Source organism: Panicum hallii, chromosome 9, assembly GCF_002211085.1.
Source record: "Panicum hallii strain FIL2 chromosome 9, PHallii_v3.1, whole genome shotgun sequence".
NCBI lineage: Eukaryota > Viridiplantae > Streptophyta > Magnoliopsida > Poales > Poaceae > Panicum > Panicum hallii.
The window spans coordinates 15,942,764-15,961,077 of record NC_038050.1 but is presented as its reverse complement, the minus strand read 5'-3'; the positions used below and the strand labels follow the sequence as shown (position 1 = coordinate 15,961,077).

At 46.9% G+C, this 18,314-nt stretch overlaps 2 protein-coding genes across 3 annotated transcripts; one reads left to right on the top strand and one right to left on the bottom strand.

The window, feature by feature from the left end:
• Nucleotides 1–435: 435 nt before the first annotated feature.
• Nucleotides 436–8,145, top strand: LOC112875206 (L-type lectin-domain containing receptor kinase IV.1-like). The gene is made up of 2 exons (XM_025938968.1): nucleotides 436–3,025; nucleotides 6,228–8,145. Exons 1-2 carry the CDS (start codon nucleotides 1,020–1,022, stop codon nucleotides 7,957–7,959), a joined length of 3,738 nt encoding a protein of 1,245 aa, XP_025794753.1. The 5' UTR covers nucleotides 436–1,019; the 3' UTR covers nucleotides 7,960–8,145.
• LOC112875205 (phosphoglycerate kinase-like) lies at nucleotides 8,116–16,835 on the bottom strand. Of its 2 annotated transcripts, XM_025938967.1 has the most exons (15): nucleotides 16,261–16,834; nucleotides 16,014–16,085; nucleotides 15,831–15,916; nucleotides 15,256–15,354; nucleotides 15,075–15,157; nucleotides 14,009–14,352; nucleotides 12,892–13,177; nucleotides 12,155–12,222; nucleotides 11,540–11,791; nucleotides 10,595–10,670; nucleotides 10,095–10,171; nucleotides 9,970–10,019; nucleotides 9,197–9,281; nucleotides 8,571–8,669; nucleotides 8,116–8,451 (listed from the first exon to the last, which is right to left on the bottom strand). In XM_025938967.1, the coding sequence occupies exons 4-15, from the start codon at nucleotides 15,309–15,311 to the stop codon at nucleotides 8,251–8,253; spliced, it is 1,677 nt and encodes a 558-aa protein (XP_025794752.1). In that variant the 5' UTR covers nucleotides 15,312–15,354; nucleotides 15,831–15,916; nucleotides 16,014–16,085; nucleotides 16,261–16,834; the 3' UTR covers nucleotides 8,116–8,250. The 2 variants fall into 2 exon arrangements, with proteins under 2 accessions (XP_025794752.1, XP_025794751.1); XM_025938966.1 differs by having other exon boundaries at nucleotides 15,075–15,354; nucleotides 16,014–16,835.
• Nucleotides 16,836–18,314: the final 1,479 nt, after the last annotated feature.

Here is an 18,314-nt window from a genome sequence, read left to right as displayed (position 1 = left end):
ATGCATCTCGCTGTCGACGGGCACGTCGTCTACCACTGAAATATTAGCGTTGGTGGAATCCTGAAAAATAATCTGGAAAAACACGAGCATCTATATCAAGTCGAGAACTCGAACACGGATGAGCAGACTCCACCACAAAAAACCTCACTAGCTGAGCTTTCATTCACATCTAGTGATTAATTCTGTCCTGTCGAGGGCGTGGAAAATTTTGCTCATTCGACGAAACGAACAACATTTCGTGCATATGTCTTGCTTTGCACGGCCGGCGTACAAACTAGTAAAGGAAACGAGACATTATTGAAGAGCCGAGGAGGTTTTGCTTATGCAAGCCTATATTTGAATAACATAATATAATCGAAAGTTCCACCAAAAACCCGATTGATGATGAACGTGTGGTTTAGGTGAGAGCTGCCGTGTATACCACATAAACAAGGACGTTTCAGTCAACACTCGGGAGTCGTGGTCCAGTTCAAACAGTCAACGATCCACCCGATCGCCAATGACGCGCGCTCCGGCATCGCAGGTTACCTGCAGCAGCAGGGCAATTCCCTTTCAACTGTAGTTGGTCACGGTCCTCTCCGGGCGTTCACATTGCCACCACCACCCCATGGGCCATGGCTATGTAGCTTGAGGCTCACAACCATGGTCCTGCTTCAACCGCCCCGTTCACATGGTGCCACTTGCTATCAGCAAAGCTTTGCTAAAATTCACCAAATTTCAGTACTGATTGTGATTGGTATCTCCTGTGGATTGCAGACTGTCGTAGGAGCGCGGAAAGAAAATGCAACCATCCCGTGTAGTCAAAACCTTGCAAATCTTGCAATCTTGTCTCGTCACCCGCCGTGGCCCACTGGCCACGTTTGCGGATGGCGAACCACGGTGGCAGGTCGCTCTCATGGCGGGCGGCCCTTCCTTGCGGGTCTCGGCTTCGTGCGCCCTGAAAAGCGTGCCGCTGCCGGAACCTTCCTCGCTTGACTTCGCGCGGGACTGATGGTGGAGCGATCGTCGGAATCTGTGTGATGTGGCGATCGTGCAGCGTCATGGCTGCTAAGGGCTTCCTGCTGACGATGGCGGTGGCGGTGGCGGCGGCCGTGGTCGAGGCCGGTGGCGGCGCCGCGGAGTTCGCCTACGACGGCTTCCGCGGCGCGGGCCTGTCGCTCGACGGCATGGCCGCCGTCACGCCGGCCGGGCTGCTGTTGCTCACCAACGACACCAACATGGCGTCGTCGCAGAGGAACGACACCGGCATGTCCAAGGGCCACGCCTTCCACCCGGACCCGGTGAGGTTCCGCCGCCCGGCGGCGGGGGCAGGTGGAGGAGGTGGCGCCGGCTCCGCCGCCGGCGAGGTGTCGTCCTTCTCGACCACGTTCGTGTTCGCCATCGTGTCGGAGTTCCTGGACCTGAGCACGAGCGGGTTCGCGTTCCTGGTGGCGCCCACCAAGGACCTGTCCACGGCGATGCCGCAGCAGTACCTGGGCCTGTTCAACGGCACCGACAACGGCGACCCCCGCAACCGCATCTTCGCCGTCGAGTTTGACACCGTGCGCAACCCGGAGTTCGCGGACATCAACAACAACCACGTCGGCGTCGACGTCAACAGCCTCAACTCCTCGGCCGCCGCGCCGGCGGGGTACTACGACGACGCCGACGGCGCGTTCCGGAACCTGAGCCTCATAAGCCGGGAGCCCATGCAGGTGTGGGTGGACTACGACGCCTCCACCGCGGTGGTCACCGTGGCCATGGCGCCGGCGCGGAGGCCCAGGCCCAGGAGGCCGCTCCTGTCCACTAAAGTCAACCTCTCGGCGGCCATCACCGACACCGCGTACGTCGGCTTCTCGTCGGCGTCCAGCATCGTGTTGGTCAAGCACTACGTGCTCGGCTGGAGCTTCAGCCTCGACGGCGACGCGCCGGCTCTCGACTACGCCAAGCTGCCCAAGCTGCCGCGCATCGGCCCGAAGCCCCGGTCCCAGGCGCTGACCATCGCGCTGCCGATTGCCACCACGGCGACCGTCCTCGCGGCGGTCGCCGTCGGGTTCTTGCTCCTCCGACGACGGCACAGGTACGCCGAGCTGCGCGAAGATTGGGAGACGGAGTTCGGGCCGCACCGGTTCGCGTACAAGGACTTGTACGACGCCACCGATGGCTTCAAGGACAAGCGACTCCTCGGAGCAGGAGGATTCGGCAGGGTGTACAAGGGCGTGCTCCCGGGGTCCCGGACCGAGGTCGCCGTGAAGAAGGTGTCCCACGAATCACGGCAAGGGATGAAGGAGTTTGTCGCCGAGGTTGCCAGCATTGGCCGGCTCCGGCACCGCAACCTTGTGCAGCTGCTCGGCTACTGCCGGCGCAAAGGGGAGCTCCTGCTGGTCTACGATTACATGCCAAATGGCAGCCTCGACAAGCACCTGCACTACCACGACGGCAAGCCCGTCTTGGACTGGGCTCAGAGGCTTCACATCATCCGAGGTGTCGCCGCCGGGCTGCTCTACATGCACGAGGACTGGGAGAAGGTGGTCATCCACCGGGACATCAAAGCAAGCAACGTGCTCCTTGACGGGGAGATGAACGGGCGGCTGGGTGACTTCGGCCTTGCGAGGCTGTATGACCATGGCGCGGACCCGCACACCACGCATGTGGTCGGCACCATGGGCTACCTGGCGCCGGAGCTGGTGCGCACCGGCAGGGCGACCACTCTCTCCGACGTGTTCGCCTTCGGCGCGTTCGTCCTGGAGGTTGCCTGCGGCCGGAGGCCCATCGAGGAGGATGACGACGCGGACGACGCCGCCACCGCTGGCCGCCGGTTCGTGCTCGTGGAGTGGGTGCTCGGGCACTGGCGCAAGGGCTCCATCGCCGGCGCGGTGGACGCCAGGCTCGGCTCGGAGTTCGACGACGCGGAGGCGGACCTGGTGCTGCGGCTGGGGCTGGCGTGCCTGCTCCCATCGCCCGCGGCGCGGCCGAGCATGCGGCAGGTGACGCAGTACCTCGACGGCAGCGCGCCGTTGCCGGAGCTGCCCGCGACGCACGCCAGGTTCAACACGTTCGAGGGCGTGGGGAAGCACCAGCAGGCGCTCTTCGACTCGTGGTCCGTCTGGCGGCCGACCTCGACGGCGGCGACGAGCTTCGCCACCATGTCTGACATCGGCCTATCCGGCGGCAGATGACACGGCCGTATACGCGTTCCTCCTCCATTGGAGGTTGCGATTGTTTAGAGTTCCAATTAGCAATTGGGAAGCGAAGCTAATTGTGATGTCCCAGCGGATGTAGTGGCGCGATGATTTGATCAGAACGCAAAATTTTGACCCTTTCGTATATGGCCTCTTAATATGATAAGCTTATCTATCTTTGTTGGAGTGGTGAACACTATCACTGAATCGAATGAACCATAAGTTTTTATAATCTCTGGCCGTGAAGACCGTTGTCGAATCTTTTTTTAAAATATTAACAATCAAAGTTAAAAAGGATTGACTTTACACAAACCTATATGAACTTATATTTCCGATCAGAGCAAGCAAATATCATGGCGCCAGGGGAGGGTGGTGCAGATGAATCGTTTCATCCAGTGACTTGTCTATAGCAGCCAGGGACTGGGGAATTTATTGGTTGTGACAGAAGTTGAATGGCTTCGTTTGAAATCATCAGATTCAGAACAAAAATTGAAGGGTCTAGCACATCATGGTTAATATATATGGTACTCCTTTGAGAAAATTCCAAGGCTTAGGTCATCCACCTTGAATAGATCTCGATCGAAGTACTACCTCAGTCCTGAATATAGTTATTTTTAGATTTTCTTCGAGTCAAGCTTTTTAAACTTTGACCGTAGATGGTAAAAAATCTATAAAGATTGACAACATAAAAATAATATTAATTTATTCATAACGAAATCAACTATAGTAATATGTAACTTTTTCTATTTAAAAATTATTATTTTTGAGATATTATTGGTAAAAGATGAACTGTTATATTTTAAGACGGAGGCAGTACTAGCTGGAGAGAGATAAGCTCAATGAGAACGTGCGTGAAATGAGTGAGGACCGTCATCTTGCGGGCTCACATCAGCACAATGGAATCCAAAGCGTAGGGCGGCACTATAGTAGTACTACCTCCCAAACCATTTCTCAAAACCATAAAACAGGCACATTGTAGGCAGCACTCGTCTACAGAACAAAACATTAATTAACCTATGATATGATTGGAAGTTCCTCTTCAATGAGAATATGTAGGAGAACGACAATGTGTCTTTGAATAATGCTACTTGGAAGTTTCTTCAGAAGGTCCCAACAAAGTTTTTTTTTCTTTTTTTGAAAAGAGGTCCCAACAAAGTTAAGGCTAACGTGCAGCTCAGACAAAAGAAAAAGGATGCGGGGAATAAATAAACAGCAAGGACATTTCAGTCAACACTCGACAGAGCTGGTCAATTGTCCAATTCAAAATCAAGCAGTATAACATAAGTTGTGCAATCTACAGAAGGGCAATGTCCACACGTTCTTGTCATGGTCACGCAATCTAAAAATTTGACAAAATTCAAGTGGATTTGTACGTTCGGTATGTTTGGTTTGCAATGCAGGTGAGCCATACCAATTCAGAATGGCATTTGGATTGCTGCCGTGTCAAATTTTGGCAACACTGTAAGTATGACACAAGGGGTACATGCATCATCTTGTTTTGTAGCTAAAACCACAAGGAGTATTGTGATAAAAGACAAATTACATATTGGATACACGGTTTTGAGAAAATAAAATTGATTTTAGCTTGATAACCGGAGATTATTAGGCTCCGTGTGGTTGCCTGCCACTTCACTGGAGTTACTGTACGTCACACGAGGAATTAGAACCAGTCCGTCAGTCCATGATTTCTATCTTTGGACCGACCATAAGCCATAATTTTGAAACAAAAATTTCAAACCTATAAAGTCATAATTTGCAGAGCGAGCATCCAAATCGAATTTTGATTGCATCGTTGTGTTTTTATATGGCAAGATCTTCAAAGTAAGGTGACATAGTTGATTATGTTTAGATGACATTTGTCAAATATATTTTTTTATGAAATTAGAATATCGTTTCATGAGGTTCAAGAGAAAATTGTTCTAGTTTCAAAAGAAATAATCTTAGTTTACGGAAAATATTCCAGTTTCATGAGGTAAAAGTTCCCAACTCCGGGAGAAAATGTTCCAGCTTAACGAAAAAAATATTCCAACATGTAGAAGAATAAAAATATTTATGTTGGATTCCATTTTGTTATACTAATTCTAAGCAGCAGAAATGTTCAAATTAATTCAAAAACGGATCTATAGTTTAAGAAAAAAATTAAAGTTTCAAAAGTACTCGCGTGTATCACAACACAACTAGTGACCACTACTAGTCCCGCGTGCAACTTTTAACAAGCATGCTACTTCAAACCATGTCTTTATTAGGCTGTCTGATATAAATTAGGGTGAGCAAATCAGCTGTCTAGATTCATCTCTAGCTACCCTTTTCTTGCTATAGTGTCAAATTCTAATCGACTTTAATTTAAATAGCGGCCAAATTTTCAGGATGTGTCAAAAATTGTTTTTTAAGACGTGGCAAATTTTGATCCGGCTTTTCAGGGCAACGAACGTAACGTGCCTCGCCAAAATTTGGTCGCGTCGTTGGATTTTAGCACTACCTGGCCCGTGTCTGCATCACGCTGTGGTCACACCTGTGAATCTTGTTTAGCCGCCGTGGCCCGCGTTTGTGGATGCAGGTCGCTCTCGTTGGTGACCTTCTCTGTTCTTTCGTGCTCCGTCCTCGGTTTCCTGCAGCCTAAACATGCGCACCTGGGCCACGGGTGGCATCTTTTGCTTGTGACATGGCGACTCTAGTGGATGGAGCAATCGGAGGAGGCTGTGATGTAAGCGTGACGACCGTGCTGCCGGGTTTCGCCATGGGCGCTAAGGTTTGGCAGCTGAGGGTGGTGGTTGTGGTCGTCGGCATGGGCATCGTGGCCGCTGGCGCCGCGGAGTTCGCGTACGACGGCTTCGGCGGCGCGGGCCTGGCGCTCGACGGCATGGCGACCGTCACGCCGGCCGGGCTGCTGCAGCTCACCAACGACACGACAATGCCCAAGGGCCACGCCTTCCACCCGGAGCCCGTCACGTTCCGGCGGCCGGTGGGATCAGCAGGCGGCGGCGGCGCCGCCGCCGCCGCCGCGGCGATGTCCTCCTTCTCGACCACGTTCGTGTTCGCCATCGTGTCGGAGTTCCTGGACCTGAGCACGAGCGGGTTCGCGTTCCTGGCGGCGCCGGCCACGGACCTGTCCACGGCGATGCCCAACCAGTACCTGGGGATGTTCAACGGCACCGACAACGGCGACCCCCGCAACCGCATCTTCGCCGTCGAGTTCGACACCGTGCGCAACCCGGAGTTCGCGGACATCAACAACAACCACGTCGGCGTCGACGTCAACAGCCTCAACTCCTCGGCCGCCGAGGCGGCGGGGTACTACGACGACGCCACGGGCGCGTTCCGGAACCTGAGCCTGATAAGCCGGGAGCCCATGCAGGTGTGGGTGGACTACGACGCCGCCACCGCGGAGATCACCGTGGCCATGGCGCCGGCGCGGTCGCCCAGGCCCAAGAGGCCGCTCCTGTCCAAGAGGATCGACCTCTCCACGGTCATCACCGACACGGCGTACGTCGGCTTCTCGTCGGCGTCCAGCATCGTGCTTGTCAAGCACTACGTGCTCGGCTGGAGCTTCCGCCTCGACGGCGAGGCTCCGGCTCTCAACTACGCCAAGCTGCCAAAGCTGCCGCGCATTGGCTCCAAGCCCCCGTCCAGGGCGCTGACCATCGCGCTGCCGATTGCCGCCGCGGCGGCCGCACTCGCGGCGCTCGTCGTCGGACTCTTGCTCCTGCGGCGACGGCTCAGGTACGCCGAGCTGCGCGAAGATTGGGAGGTGGAGTTCGGGCCACAGCGTTTCGCTTTCAAGGACCTCTACGACGCCACCGGCGGCTTCAAGGACAAGTGGATGCTCGGCGCAGGAGGCTTTGGCAGGGTGTACAAGGGCGTGCTCCCGGGCCCCGGGACACCGATTGCCGTGAAGAAGGTGTCTCACCACTCAAGGCAAGGGATGAAGGAGTTCGTCGCCGAGGTCGTCAGCATCGGTCACCTCCGGCACCGCAACCTCGTCCAGCTGCTCGGCTACTGCCGGCGCAAAGGGGAGCTCCTGCTGGTCTACGACTACATGCCATACGGTAGCCTCGACAAGTATCTTCACGGCCGCGCCGACGAGCCCGTCTTGGGCTGGACGCCGAGGCTTCACATCATCAGAGGCGTCGCCGCGGGGCTGCTCTACATGCACGAGGACTGGAAGCAGGTGGTCATCCACCGGGACATCAAGGCGAGCAACGTGCTCCTCGACGGCGACATGAATGGGCGGCTGGGCGACTTCGGACTTGCAAGGTTGCACGACCATGGCGCCGACCCGCAGAGCACGCGCGTGGTCGGCACCATGGGGTACCTGGCCCCAGAGCTGGTGCGCACCGGCAAGGCGACCACCCTCTCCGACGTGTTCGCCTTCGGCGTGTTCCTCCTGGAGGTCGCGTGCGGCCGGAGGCCCGTCGAGGAGGACGCAGACACCGACACCGGCGACTGCTTCTTGCTCGTGGACTGGGTCCTGGGGCACTGGCGCAATGGCTCCATCACCAGCGCGGTGGACGCCAGGCTCGGCTCGCACTACGACGCAGCGCAGGTGGACCTGGTGCTGCGGCTGGGGCTGGCGTGCCTGCACCCGTCGCCGGCGGCTCGGCCGAGCATGCGGCGGGTCACGCAGTACCTCGATGGCAGCGAGCCGTTGCCGGAGCTGGCCGCGACGTACATGTCGTTCAACTCGTTCGTGGGCATGGAGAGGTACCGGCCTCTCTTCGACTCGTGGTCCGTCCGGCAGACCACGGCGGCGATGAGCGTCGCCACCATGTCTGACATCGGGCTCTCCGGCGGCAGATGACACGACCATGTAGGTGTCCGTCCGTAGTAGGCTTTCAGTTTCAGATAACAATTGTGAGGAAGAGATGTGATGTTTCATTGGATTGATTCGATTTGGCCACATAAATTGGTGGCCATGTCAGCTTTTCTAGGATTTGGTGGAGTGGACCGAATTAACTTACGTTAAAAAAAGTACGTTCAAAATTAACTTACGATTCTGGCCGTGAACATTGTTCGGTAACGTTTTCCATGTTTGCAGCAGTCATGGTGACAAAACAATGCAATGCTCAGACTTCAGAGACAGACAATGGAATCACACTTTCCTTAGCATCGTTCTGTACATGGGAGCTCCGCGAGCGAGGACATGGCGCTCCCAGTCGGACACCACGCCGAACGGGTTCTCCATCCGGTGGCCACCATCATCGCCGTCCACGACAAGCTGGCCCTTGCCGTAGGAGAGGAACTGCTCTTTCATTCCGAGCAGAACGGATTCCACGTCAGACTGCAGATAAACCTGAAGTGGTAATTGCAGTATCTGTGTTAGGATCAGTGTCTCTTCAACAAGAACCATGCTTCATTGATCAGCAGAATTTTGGGTCTATCCTAGATTCAGAGATGATGAACATAACATACCTGTCCATTGGTCCGAAGAAGATCGGTGATAGCTTCAACGAGCATTCTTCGCACCATTCTCCACCTATTTTGCTCTTTGTTGAAGTCAGGATTCGGGCACTGAAGAAGGGAGACAATAATCAACAAACAAGATGACCGCATAGACCATGGAATAGCATAAAAGGTTTAAGTGCTAGGGCGATGCATCTGAGCTAATGTGGGAAAGTGAAGCTACAGAACCAATGTTTCCATGAAGCATACAAAGTAACATCCCAGGTAACATTCAAGTCTCATGAGCGTCGTATTGCTTTCATCCCTTTCTATATGGAGGTCATAATACTAATGTCATAGAGCATATGGACCTTAAGAAATGATAGGATTTCAACAATGTTGATCCAACAATCCAAAAATACAGATCAAGATTTTTTTCACGAGTTTGCCCTGGTTCTACATTGGGAGAGCAAGTTATTTCCCTCAAATAACAGAATGGCTATACTCTATCACTTAAAACTGGCTTCTTTCTTTTTTCTTCACTTCGTACCTTCTCTGTACTCTTTTTTAATTTACTAATGTATAATAATAAGTAGGGGCACAACCCCTCCTGTTTCCTTAAAAAAAGCATATGAACCATAGGAGTAGAAGGAAACCTGTATTGTGACAAGAGTCAACCGTCCAGGATAACTTGAAACTATGGAGTGGAATGTGGACGTTGCATTCGTTGATACAAAATATCTGTCAGAAAAATAAACAACAGCAATATTGATGACGAAACATAGAAGGTAACACAAAAATAGACAAAGGAAAATGATAACATTAGTCTCAGACTGTCAGTTCATACAATTATTGGTAAAAACTGAAAGCACATGTACACACACGTTCTGATAAATGAACGAATCACCACAAGAACTTCATGTACAAGGACTACTAATGAGCAGCAAGTCCTTGAATCTGGGTTTTTTAGAGCTTCGTTCCAAGCAGATAGATTTTGTCACCAAAACACGGTCATACTTGTGCATCTTGTTGATGATCTAATTTTCTAGAATGAGATTTCTGAAAATGGTTTAAAGGTCCATAACATTTTGATGGCACCTGTGCACATTGCACAGAAAGATCCATTTGGTTACTCAAAGTCAAAGAAAGCAATCCTGCTCTTTCTCCTGATTAGAACGTGATGCTTACAAGAGAGAAGTTTACATTCATAAGGATGTACAATTCAGCTCTAATCTAGGCTCCCTCAAATTCTGTGCCAAACTAATAAGCTAAACTAAAAAAGGAATGTGTAATTCCTAAAGTGCATGAGGCTATTCTGGTATTTTGTTTCATCTTTTTTTTTGTGTAATTAAAAAACAGCTGCAGCAACTGAGATCACTAGCTTATACAGAGAAAGGCCGAGGAAAAGACACAGGCAAGCAACACTTACAGGTTCCTTTTCTCATCTGAAGCCATATCCTCGAGACACCTTATAACAAGCTACAGTAAATGTGAGTTACTGAAAAGGTTAAAGACAAGAATGGGATTCCATAGAGATTAAAATGCAGTAGTTACCTTTTCATTCATCTCAAGCCCAAGGAAATTTGAACTTTCATAACTTTTAGCCATTTGAAAAAGAAACAAACCATTTCCTGCACTAAGAAAGAGTATTTACATGAAAAGAGTGGTTCACAAAAGCAGAGATAGCCTATAATGAAGTAATACTCTAGAATTTGGAAGTTTGAACTCTGACCAAATGTACGGCTACCAAATCCTATCACGAGGTACAAACTGATACTTTCTGGTCATTAGTGTGGACAAGCTGAGAACAAGACTACAAGAATAAATTTATGGAATCTATACTGGAAACACCAATAAAGATGTGTATTGGTAAATGTTGAGTTAGTTCAATACTATCTGCTTTCTCGTATCTTTCACGGATGTTGGTTAGCTAGTACGTTACTAATAAAAAGGAGCATATACACCATAATTCCCAAAAGAAATATACTATTCCACTTCATTTTGTACTCATTTATGAAACAAATACCCAATTTAAAATATTTAAGGAGGCATACCACTTCCAATATCAACCACTAAGGGTAGTGTAGGATCACAGAAGACAGAGCTCCATGGAATCCGGTAGGGGTAATGCTGCAAAAAGTTTCAATATGAAGAACCAAATATATCTATATCATTGGAACTAAAAGATACTCCACTACATTATTAAACATTAATAAAGAAAATGTAGTTTAAAAACGTGGGCACCCATCTCAATGAAATATTCAGGTACAAGTCCAACGACTGGGATAGGAACAGAGGATGACACTGAGACCTTTAAATCATATTTTAATACAATGATTACTGTTTCTGGAACCAAGTTATGCAGACATAGCACATAAGATCCATCGCTGTTCAGGACTTTCAGGCTGTATACAAACCAATATGCCAATAGAAGTCCTTGAGCAATCATTAGAAATCCTTGAGCACAAAATTCAATCAATAATTTTCTTATCTTAATTGATCCACATGTCATTTCTATATAGTAGATATTCTCCATCTATAACACTGATGCAATGTTGGAGGATTTTAATGCCATTAAATCTATATATAACTCCAATTTTCTTGTACTATTTGGATTATTTGTGTTCCATAATACAATATACAATGGAATTTTATGTTTTGGAACATGCTCGATCCTTAATCAGACATGTAGATGGGACCACTTAGATCTTTTGCTATCTGCAATTCATACCAGTATATTTATGCCACCATATGATCCAATGTAGGGTCATATGAAAATAAAAGAATTGTATAGGCACACACATATGTGCTGGCCTGCTGAGAGGCGTTGAGGGGACAGTCTACACTTTCAACTTCACTGTGATTTAAAGTGTGCTTCATTTGTCACATATTGAATAAATAACATGGATGAATTGAAACAATACTTTGCTGATGAAAATTTTTACTGTTATATGAGCAGCACTATGACCCAACAGAATAGTTTCCAGAGCATTACTTACTTTATCCAATGCTGCTATGCCAGGCAATATTCTTCCTTTGAGGAATTCCCATACGACAGTGGCATTTTGAAATTCTATATATCGAGATGAGGAATCCATATTCTGTCTTAATGTGTTGCATGCTGCACTCCCTACTAAAATAACTTCACAGCTATCAAAGCTTGCTTTTTCCAGTATTTGACCCAACTGTGTTGCTCCGGCTGAGAATTCTTCTGCTAAATCGTAGTTTGTAGGTCCAATCCATAGTATCTTCTGTAAAAAAATGTCATAAGTTGGCCAGTATCTAAAAGAGTATCGTAAGATGAATGCAACTTGATAGGAAGAAAGGAGAAATCCAATCAATGGCAGTTCACAGACACAACTTATCACATATCGACCAAAGTTAAGCTTTCAAACTGATCTGGATGTAATTTTATCTTTAATACTTCCCTTAGACCATATAGATCAATACGAACTAAACTAATATATAATAAACAAGAGAAGGAAAAAATAAAGTATGAAATAATGGATTTAAGCAAACACTAATTAGTTTCATGTGCTGCACTACTAACTACGATTATTTCGCAAACCCACTCAAACTAACTGAAACAACGTTTCCATTAATACCATTCTTACCTTATATAATGGTATTATAGAAGAAATTTTCTCCAATGTTGATGGTCCTATATCAGCTGGTGTCCAGCCTAGAAAAAAGTATGGAGAAATCGCAGGTATTAGAATAATTCATAACTGCTTCAAGTAATTGCTAACATGCCATTTCCATAACTTTAACTGTTAACACGATCACTGAATTTATTTTAGGAAATACCTATAGCGCAATGAAAATGCTAGTTTTAAGAAATAGCTATAGGGAAATCGAAATGCTAGAATTTGCAGATAGCGCCAAACTCCATAAACACGCCCAGTACTATAAATTGCAAAATGCAGGTTCCTTTGGAAACTGTCAGTTTAAAAATGAAGGGAAAAAAAACTCGACCAACCTAGGGGGAAATAGGTGTCGAATAGAAACCTAAATTCGAATTAAAAAGGACTCGAACCTAAGGTGGTGGGAGTGTACACACACACCTCCCACCAACTGAGCTAGGCTCAGTTCCTGGCAAGTGGCAACTGGCATATAAAACAAACATTTCATTGTTTAATTGCTATTAGCATAATATTGCTGCTAACAATCCAATTCAACATGTTTGTCCATGATGTAATTGACAAGTAACTTGTTAAGTGGTGAGAAACATGTTTTGCAGACAGGATGATGCTTAATCTAACCAAGGAAAGCACAATTTCATAAATGTTACCACGGAAAAAGTTGCTTGAGAAACACACGAAGGGCATGAAAATTTCCTAGTAATACTCACCATCCAGTTGTCCAGTAGAGTTAATTACTCCCAATGTTCCACTATCGTCATTGTTCAAGCACCAGAGATCTGTTGGATAATAAATAGGAACATTCCTATCCCTAGCAACTTGTATAATCTGTAGTACTTCCATAATTGCATTTCTTTCAATGAATTGAGAGGGCACTGACATTCCAAGGCCATTCATTATTTGAAATGATAATTTTCCAACAAAGAACAACCCATCACATAGAGAGATTAACATCCGAAGAGCAGGTGCCTTTCTCAAGAAGTTACTGCCTCCAATCTGCAATAACAAGAACAAGTCATCAGAAATAAATTAACCTGGCAATAGGAAGCAGTTGCACATTTTCGGCTTTAAAAGGTATTTCGTAGTGACACATGGATCCTACTTGCATATGGTTCATATGAAATACCCATTGCTAGGACCAATGAATTTATTGTTCAATTGCCATTAATCATCTACTTTAATCAGTAATCACTATGTTTCATGTAAATAAAATCTGAAACATAACTGAAAGTGACAACACAGAATATTTACCGATGACCTTAAGATTACAGAAGGATAAAATGTAATCATAATATTTCGCAGTATCTGTCTTTCTAACAAAAACTCAAGAAACGAAATGCAATTATATTATCAGCATATGATCCCTGGCATAATGCCTAAACCTTTGTTCACCCACTTAATAAAAAAGAATACCAGTATACACTACTTATGGCTAGTTAGGTACTTTTGTATAGGTTCTCAGTGGCTGGGGGAATTCTGCTTTAATAATATGAAACATAGCAAACACTAGTAGTACTTGCCTAAGTCCATAGACTTATGTCTGTAAACAATAGGGAAACGAAATTTTGGTTGTTTGAAGTGCATTTAACAAGCCATTCATCTTTCTTCGGTGGTTCCAGAGCACAGAGGATATATTAGCATTTCATGGATGAAGAAAACAGGTTGAACTAGCATACTTTAAATACGTTGTTTTTCCTTCATGTCGAATACAGAAAGCAAAGCTGAAACCTATTTCGTTAAAAAAAAAGACAACTGATTTTTGAGAGCTAGATCATGGATAAAGTCTGTCAGCTACATATACATAGAAAAAAATAGGCTAATTATTACAATTGCAATATATGGGCGCCTCGTGGTGTCCGTGATCTTTATCAATCGCGTAAGCTCCTCCTCAAAATGGAAACCAGCAAGAGATGCATAGCAGAAGCGGGTGATGCCAACAGTTGATGCAAGAATCTTATGAGACAGTGAGAAAGAATCATTGACAAATATTGTGGCACCTGAAGCTAGCTTCTGAGAAAAATCATTGCAATTAGCAACTTCTCCTCTGAAGCTCAGAAGATTTTCAAACAAAATAATGTTGTTCTGCACCCACTCTTCCATCTTAAATGATGTTAAACCAGGTGCACCATCTACTGGGATGACTTGTAATTGAAGAAGTGATGACAAGTACTCTGACAAAACCAGAATTTATGATGTGTCAACATAAAACGACCAGCATTTAAGGCAGATTATTTTTCAAGCTATCAACTACAGATAATGTTTTGATTTTGCAGATCCTTTGAAAATTGGTGCAGTTGTTTGTCTTATTAAAATGATAGGCAAATGGCCAAATGACCAATTTATCACCATCAACAATGGCAAAGGACTGTAATTGTGCAGATTCCCATAGTGGGACATCTTCTGTATAGGAACTCAACATCTTCCTTTTACAAAATTCAAGATTATTTTCAAGCTATCAGCTAAAGATACTGTTTTTTATTTTGCAGCTCATTTGAAAATTGGTTCAGTTCTTTCTCTTATTAAAATGATAGGGCAATGACCTAGTGACTTATCACCATCAACAATGGCAAAGGACTGTAGTTCTGCAGATACCCATAGTAGGACATCTGCTGTATAGGAACTCAACATCTCCCTTTCACAACATTCAAAACCATTCCTTCTTTCAGTTAAAAATAGAACTCAACATAGGCGAATTTAAAAAAATCAGTGTAATTAAAGAAATAGGGGTGTGCAATTCAGTATTCTGCTATACTGACATAAAAAACTGGAAAAAACCCTGCAAAAGAATCAATTGATTTAATCTCTGGAGATATGTAACTCAAGAAGGAAGTAACAGAAGATATGTTAAGAAATTCGTGTTGCACAATAAATAATATTATGAACATTGACTAACCTGCAAAAGAGTCAATTGATTTAATCTCTGGATTATCGGACTGAAGAACTGTATCCCAGCTGGTGACTATAACCACTTTTGCCCTTGCTTTGTACAAGTATTTGATAGTTAGCAATGCTCTTTCAAGTGAGAAAGTGCATGTTCCTAAATGTCCCAAGAGAAGTGCAGAATCAAGACGCACCGCAACCACTTCTCCGCGAAGTTTTTCAGTTGGAAAGTTCCTAAGAGATTGTACATGCAGATACGATGTTGACTGACCAATACAAGAATATCTGTCCTTCTACAGTGGTGTAAAAGAAAAAGGTTAGCATTCCATCTCAGCAGGAATTGAGGTGTAACATTTAAACAAGCAGGAAACATAGAAAGGAAATCACTATCTCAAAAGTATTGCAGAGTTTAAAAAGTATCCTTCTAACATGTTTGTTTCAGCACACCATTCCCTGATCTGTTTTATATAAAAATGTAAGACAACATGATTATAGTTATGCTGAATTTTGGCTTTGTAACTTATATTCTTGTGATGTAAAAACTTAAAAGAATCTACATGCAGTTCATCAAAGACCTGAATTTATCATTCCCACAAGTCCCAAAAGATCTGTCCTTAGCATCCAATGTTACCTTAAGTTTGGAGAAAGCACTGTTGCATTCAAATTAAGATATCACGACATAAGTAAAAGAAAAGTTCAAGTATGACTATAACTACTAATCATATTACACACTATTTAAATATCCAATTATCCAGTGCACTCGAGATACCTCTTTCTGATTATGAAGTAAACTCGTAGACTGCCACAGCTGAGAGCACTGTAATCTACATTTCAACCTGGATAGTCCTAGCCCCCCTACAATATCAAGTAAACAAAATCAATATGGTATAGGAATCTCAATGCATCCAAAGTACACAAAAACATCTAAAGAACCAAAGCACACCCAACTCACCTGAAAAGTAACCACTATGTGTTGCGACCCGGAACCCAGCGGATGCCAGCCATGGCTCTAACCAAGGAGACCCTGATGAGCGTGACTGAAAGTTAGAAGCCTGCATATAGCCTTCCTTCTGAAATGCCAGGTGATGTGGATGCCCGCAAGTGAGGTTTAAATTAAGCGTAACACGTGTATAAGATCAATCCCAATCATTTCACAGTGATTTGTTGCAAATGCACAGTGACGAGTTAGGGGCAGCAACCAGCAAGCCCGGGCAGTAGAGGTGGCCTCAGTGACGGTCGCACGGCTGGACGAGCGGCGGCTCCAGCGGCCGGCGTGGCAAGGCAAGTGCGGATCTGTTACCGGCGGCCAGTGGCTAGCTGCAGCTCTGGCCGGCGAGGCGAGCGGTGGCTCCGGGTCAGCGCGCCAAGGCGAGGTGCCGCTTGAGGGGCCGGCGGGCGGGGGCTAGCTGCAGCTCTGGCCGGCGAGGCGCGCGGCTCCGGAGCAGCGCGCCAAGGCGAGGTGCCGCTCGAGGGGCCGGTGGGCGGGGCGAGCGACAGCTCTGGAGGCCGGCTGGTGGGGCGAGCGACGCCTCCGGGGACCGTTACGGCGGTGCGAGTTGCGGCGCAGGCCGCCGGCCGGCAGGGGCGGGTTGAGGCTTGGGCAACCGGCACGACCAGGCAAGCTCTGCCGGCCACCGGGTTTGGGTGCCCGCACGGCCAAGCGAGCGACGGCTCCTTAGCTCCGACGGGCCGGATCGACGAGATCAAGCAGGCAACCTCGACCTTTCCCACTCAAACCCACCCCTCTCGCTGGGATAAGATCACTGGGATACGTGGCCCTCATTTCCCATTCCCGATTCTAAGATTTATCCCTTTCCCAGTATCCAAACGAGGGTTTAAAACCCTCTCCTCGTATCCCATTACCACCCCTCATTTCCCACTTCCCAAACACCACATATGGGATTCAGTTCAACGCCCAAAATTTTAGAAGATAACCTGGCATTAGTAATTCAGCACGCGGCAACAAATCGCAACAGATCCACTCCAAAAATACCAACCCCCAGAATAATGCATCCAAGCAAGATGGGGGGCTTACATACTAGCAAAAGAAGGGAAAATCAATCCAACGGCCCGGTTTGGTCTGGCTGCTCCAGTTGCGGAGGACGAGGAGGAGGAACAGGACGGCCCTGGTTTCGTCTAGCTGGGGCAAGGCTTTTAGAGTTGCTTGGCGCGGTAGGGCGAGGAACGTTTGTGTCATGATGATGGAGCTCGGGAGGGGTGTGTGTCCTTGTGGTGATGAAGCGGCCGCCGACAACGTACGGGATGCCAATGAGGTGGGAGAGTGATTTTAGGATAAGAAGGGGGAATGAAATGCAGGAGGTATTTGCAGTCATATATGTAATTGAAATACGACCCATCATAGAAGGACCGGCCTGTAAAAACAATACAGAGGGCAGATGAGGAAGCGCTAGTCAAGATGATAGCCAGGGGCGCAGTACGTGTTGATTTATATCGCCAATAGCGCAGCACATGTACAAGGCAACAATCTCAGGTGATCACGGCATGAGAGTCCCTAGGATCCTATACAACAGTTTCTATTTTTACAAACTCTATCTTTAGTAACAAACCTACAACCATGGACTCTCATACCGTCTTACCCAAGATTTACATTGACACATCAACACGACACAAACTATTTCTAACAACCTCCCTCAATCACAACTTAGTTAAGTTGAGATTGATCTTGAAATTCTCTACTAGCCTCACAGGTAAAGCCTTGGTGAATCCATCAGCTACTTGATCCTTGGAGGAGACAAAGTCAATTTCAAAACGTTTCTGCTTGACTCGATCTCTCACAAAATGATAGTCCACCTCAATATGTTTTGTTCTAGCATGAAACACAGGATTGCTTGAAAGGTATGTAGCTCCTAGATTGTCACACCATAATTTGGCAGCATTAGGACTCTTCACACCTATCTCATGTAACAAAGTCTGTATCCACATCACCTCTGCCGTAGCATTAGCTATTGCTTTATACTCTGCTTCAGTACTGGATCCAGAGACAATGGATTGTTTGCGAGCACCCCAAGACACTAAATTAGTTCCTAGAAAAACTGCAAACCCTCCTGTGGATTTCCTGTCATCCACACAGCCTGCCCAGTCAGCATCTGAGAAGGCACTTACTAGTGTGAAAGCTGACCTGTGAATCTTTAGCCCGAGTCCAGTGCACTGCTTTATATACCTTAATATTCTTTTCACAGCCTCCCAATGTACTGTAGTTGGAGCATGAAGAAACTGACAAACCTTATTCACC

Excerpts from the sequence above, each read along its gene's own strand:
- LOC112875206 (XM_025938968.1), top strand. The coding sequence starts at position 1,020 with ATGTGGCGATCGTGCAGCGTCATGGCTGCTAAGGGCTTCCTGCTGACG. Across the intron at positions 3,026-6,227 it reads CTGCCCGCGACGCACGCCAG|CACGAGCGGGTTCGCGTTCC; the intron begins GTTCAACACGTT and ends CCTGGACCTGAG.
- LOC112875205 (XM_025938966.1), bottom strand. The coding sequence starts at position 16,119 with ATGCAGGCTTCTAACTTTCAGTCACGCTCATCAGGGTCTCCTTGGTTA. Across the intron at positions 14,353-15,074 it reads ATCAATTGACTCTTTTGCAG|AGTACTTGTCATCACTTCTT; the intron begins GTTAGTCAATGT and ends TGGTTTTGTCAG. Across the intron at positions 11,792-12,154 it reads CTATAATACCATTATATAAG|AAGATACTATGGATTGGACC; the intron begins GTAAGAATGGTA and ends ATTTTTTTACAG.